The 5,170-nt window shown below is 45.3% G+C and overlaps 1 protein-coding gene across 1 annotated transcript; it reads left to right on the forward strand.

Moving 5' to 3' along the window:
• The first annotated feature begins 2,458 nt into the window (after positions 1 to 2,458).
• gfi1ab (growth factor independent 1A transcription repressor b) lies at positions 2,459 to 5,170 on the forward strand. The gene is made up of 6 exons (XM_084473132.1): positions 2,459 to 2,581; positions 3,098 to 3,274; positions 3,519 to 3,919; positions 4,046 to 4,183; positions 4,296 to 4,461; positions 4,596 to 5,170. The coding sequence occupies exons 1-6, from the start codon at positions 2,470 to 2,472 to the stop codon at positions 4,772 to 4,774; spliced, it is 1,173 nt and encodes a 390-aa protein (XP_084329258.1). The 5' UTR covers positions 2,459 to 2,469; the 3' UTR covers positions 4,775 to 5,170.

A 5,170-nucleotide genomic window follows, 5' to 3' on the forward strand; every position in this document is an offset into this window, starting at 1 on the left:
GCCTACCTTATCCACTCGAAATCCAGCCCTCTCTAAAGATTATTGGAGACCAAGTCAATGGGGAGTGGATTGATTCTTCCATCGTTAAAACATGTCCCGGTTCTTTTGTTTGAGCATGTTACTAATTAATTAAAGAATAACTCCTACTGCAGTAAAAAAAAAAAAAAGAGGCTGGTTTTGAAGTACTGTTACTGTTGTTAGATTGAAAGAATTATGAAAACTAGTTCAGTTTCACATGAACACCGTTGCTATTCATGTTTGAACGAGAATGTCTGGCTATTCAAGGGAAAGATTATACTGAAAGTGGAAGTCATAACACGTGATTGATGACCCGTATTATGATACGATCTATGACTATTCAATTAAATTGGATATTTTCTCAACTTTTTTGACCATTTTGTTTTGTGTGTATATCAATGCCTCTCCACCCCCATGCACGAAGGTACAAATTTATACCAGTAAAGGCCAAGCCCCTTTTCGAAAGAGACTATAGAGATTATTATTTTGATGGAGAGCGCAACTGATCAATTGCCAATGATTTCCTCTGTGCAGTAAAGACCAGTATTTTGGATGTTGAGTTATCAGTAAGAATGGGCAAGCTGGTGGGGTTTGTTAAGGAGGCATTTGTTGAACTGTGCGTTAAATTCTAACATTAACACTAAAACCAGACCGCACACTGCAAGTTGAGATTGTGTGAGATGAATTTATAATAAAATGTTTGATAAATGATTTGCCTCATTTTCATACCGGTATTGCATTTATACTATGACATCAATGGCAGGGTGCGATGCTTGCATTTATTCAATCTTACCAAATTGGCAAAATGATCACCATAATGGAACTAACTAATTGAATGATCCCATGTAGGCCTATTAACACTGACACTCATTTTAGAACGTAGTTTTATTTAGCACTTCAATAGTTCTACTGCTGCCTTAATTGTGACGTTGAAACGCAGAGGAACGGATCTCTTTGGGTCTAATGTTTTATACACCCGTCAACGAGTCTTGAGCTTAAAGGAGCGCTTCTGTTTCTGTACCCCCCCCCCCCCCCCCCTCACAAATTATGGTTACTGAGATTGTCGTGTTCAGGAAGTTCGTTCTTGAGGTTTTAAGAGACGATCATGTCTTTCTTATTTATTTGAGCAAACTTCGGATCATTATCAGGTTTGTTACATTGAACGTCTGTTGTTGGAATAGTAACTATAAAGTCTCATATACTGCATCGTTGCATATTTGAAATGATTTTCGTGAAACCCATTCGAGCCCTAATTCTAATTAATGCAATATTGCGATTTTTTTTATTATCTTTGTATTTGGGGGCGCGTATTTGGGTGCTGCAATAAACTACTACGACTATAATAGGCCTACGCATAGCTTATACGCACATATTCGTGGGTCTTTTAACTCGGGCTGCTATAGAGCTTAACTTATAATTGTAAAATACAAACGACTATTTGAATAGACCAAACGATTCGATCTATCTATTTTTTCTATCTTTCCGAGTGTTGTGGAAGATAAGTGTGTCATTCGGGACACATTGGCCGCGTCGGGCGCCGGACGGAACCCGGCGCGAGGTGTGAATGATATGATGAATGCTTATCGGAGGCGGTCCTGTGATTTCCTGCCTCGCTGGGCGATAGAGACCTTGCGGGTGACTTCAGTGAAGTTCTGGTCCTGCGCTGGACCGCATGCGTGTCTGAGGTAGCAGGCCATAGTAGAAGGATCACGAGTTTAGGATTCGTTTGTTTTTAGTAGGCCTACATGATAATATGATACGATTTATTTTTTTTATATTAGATTGTATCAAGTCCGTCACTCCTGTTATCACTGATAACGCCCCGTGGTTATATGCAGAAAAAAAGGATAAAGAGGTGTCGAAAAACTGTTTTAGGCGTGGTGGTTGCCTGGGGCCATACAGAGCCCCAATTCCGGGCTCCGTAAACATATTGTAGCGTCAGTGAAGGAACCGCAGCGCATGCATTATATTAAGCAGATATACGCTTTATTTATCTAAATCCTTCAAACAGCATTGAGCATCGGCCGTATACTTCAACACACCCATGGACGGTTCGCCTCACGTTTCTCCGCGTGTTCCCCGTGCCTCCATATTGGGTAACGGCGTGATAACGACGCGGCGTGTCACTTATCCTGATTGCAACTCCCCGTGGAGACGCGCCGCGCTGTGCGGGATCATCACCCATCCGCACGACGCACCAATGACACGCGGGAGGCGGTCTGCGCGCTGAAACTCCAAAGGCACCTGTCCCCACCTCACCACACCTGGTCGGGCGACACACGTCTCTGCGCATGCTCCGTTTGCGGTGCAATCTTTTAAAGCAATTGAAACCACGGTGCAAACCAGAGGAGTTGGACTCTTTTCAGACTCACTGCAGCATCGCACAGAGGAGCCACTGATTGCCACGGATTATCACAGATTTTTTTTCTAAAAGGCCGTCTGCTGGAGAAGATGCCTCGGTCTTTCTTGGTGAAGAGCAAGCGGGCCCACAGCTACCACCAGCCGCGCCCCGTGGAGGAGGACTACAGCCGGCTGGATACCATACTGGCGCAGATATGTTCAGGTAATCATGCACTTCAATTCATATAGAGCATTATCAATGATACCTTGTTTTATATCGCTATAGTGTGTGACCTATTTACACGATAGAAAACCCCTGATTATTTACGTTATTACATTACATTGCATTTATTTTTCTGACGCTTTGGACAAAGCGTTTGGACAAAGCGTCAGCAACTTAAGTGAATTCAACCACGAGCGTGCAACAATAATTAAAGGACATACAATTCATCAAATAAGCAAAGTGCTTCATATGAGACCATCAAATGATCACAATAATTTGAACAAACTGTCTGTTATAGGCCTATAGGCTAAACTGTTATTGTTATAGCCTACTGTTACGATTGTATTCTTTTTCCTAGGCGTAGGCTACTATTATTAACAATTAACAATTGTTCTAACTGTGTAGGCCTAATGCTTTATATTTAGAATATGTTGACATGAGATAAACTAAAAATGAATAACGTTGTTGACACATTTAACGACAGGTCTAACGTTTCTGCTTTATTTTTGTTCCTAGAAGCAGACACGATCGCAGAGGACTCGATGGACCCGTACGGCCTTTCTCCGGGGTCTCACCCGGTTGATAAAGAGAGTTATTCCCCCATCAAGTCCCCGCTGAGCGGGGAGGACAGCGCGTGTCAGTCCCCGGACTACGAGGACTTCTGGCGCCTTCCCTCCGCGTCTCTGTCCCCCGGTAAGACCCGGGCCTGCTTCACAAGACCCTGGCCCTGATCTTTTCGTTTACATAATGATATGTTTTATTATGATATAATATACTCCATACGTTGGAGGTAATCGGATTCGAGGATAGATGACCATAGCCTTATTTGATTTCATTATTAGGCCTATTGATGATTTGATTTTGATTAGCCTATAATAAACGTGTGGGGCGATGACGTATTTACTGTTTACACATCTTTGTCTCTGCATCCCTTCAGTGAACTCGGAAAAATCCCTGTCGCCTTTGGCGGATGAGACCCAGCCCTTCGTGGTGCCCTTCAGGCCGTACGCCTGGAACAGCTACTCGGGGTCGGACCTCAGGCACCTGGTGCAGCAGAGCTTCCAGCTCCACGACCCGGACATGGACCAGAGCGCGTCTCTGTCAGGACAGCGTCTCGGTCAGGACAGCGCCAACAAGGCGGCTCTCTTCACGGAGAGGACGGGAGAGGAGGACTACGGCGACTACAGGCCCACCATGGGTGTGTTCAACCGAACCCCGGTGTTCTTCCCCGACGAGGTCCTCCACGGACCCCCCCACGACCACCTGAAGACCCCGTCTGAGCTGCTCTGCTCGCGGCTCATCCTCAACGGCGCGTACAAGTGCGTCAAATGCAGCAAGGTAATGTCGAATTGGACGGCTGCTCTTCTTTTTTTTAGATTTGCCTTTGAGATTTCGAGTGTCGCCGATTCAAAAGGTGGGGATTTTTTTCTAATGCGGCTTCTTGTCTTGTTTTATTTTATAAAGGTGTTTTCAACCCCGCATGGTCTGGAGGTCCACGTCCGCAGGTCTCACAGCGGGACGCGGCCGTACGCGTGTGACATCTGCGGCAAGACGTTCGGACACGCAGTGAGCCTCGAACAACACAAAGCGGTGCACTCACAGGTAAACAGCCATTGACAACAGGCCCTACACTGTAACACCCGACTTCATGCTCTTTGAATTATATATTTAAATTAAGACATCAGTCCTGATGGTTTTTGCTCTCCAATTCCAGGAAAGAAGCTTTGACTGCAAAATCTGCAGTAAAAGTTTCAAGCGGTCTTCGACCCTGTCCACGCACCTCCTGATCCACTCGGACACGCGGCCCTACCCCTGCCAGTACTGCGGCAAGAGGTTCCATCAGAAATCCGACATGAAGAAACACACGTTCATCCACACAGGTAAGGCCGCTAGAACACTTGTATCCTCCCCAAGTGTTGTGCGTAAAGTGGCCTTCACGTGTCTGCGCATTTATTGCAAAAATGTAAGAAAGTGGAGGATTGGTCATGATTTTTATTTCTTTCTTTTTTTTCAGGGGAAAAGCCGCATAAATGCCAAGTGTGCGGGAAAGCCTTCAGCCAGAGTTCCAACCTCATAACGCACAGCCGGAAACACACGGGATTCAAACCATTCGGATGCGACCTTTGCGGCAAGGGCTTCCAGCGCAAGGTGGACCTGAGGCGACACAAAGAGACACAGCACGGCCTCAAATGAACTCTCCCCACAACAAGAACTTTATAACGAGAACATTCACAAACACTAAAATGGAATGTGTAGGCCTATAGCCCACAGAGAACCAGTGATAAGCTATGGAAATCCATATATAGGACCTATGCTTAGAGGAATCAGTTGTGTCCATGACGTTTCAAAGCCGGTTTGAATTCCCTTGGGTGGATCTGAACCCAAAATATTGACACTCCCGCTCCCAATCGGTGCTCCAGCAAGAGGAGCTCACGGAAATCTGCGCCTCTCCAAAGAGCGGTGTTTGTTGTCAGTGGAGGGTAATGCGGGCAAAACAAGACACACTGCAGAGTGATTTAATACACATAAGGGTCACTTATTTAACAATGCTGTTTCCATTTTTGCACATTGTGTTGTTGAAAAGAATGC

Source organism: Micromesistius poutassou, assembly GCF_964030765.1.
Source record: "Micromesistius poutassou genome assembly, chromosome: 9".
Lineage (NCBI taxonomy): Eukaryota > Metazoa > Chordata > Actinopteri > Gadiformes > Gadidae > Micromesistius > Micromesistius poutassou.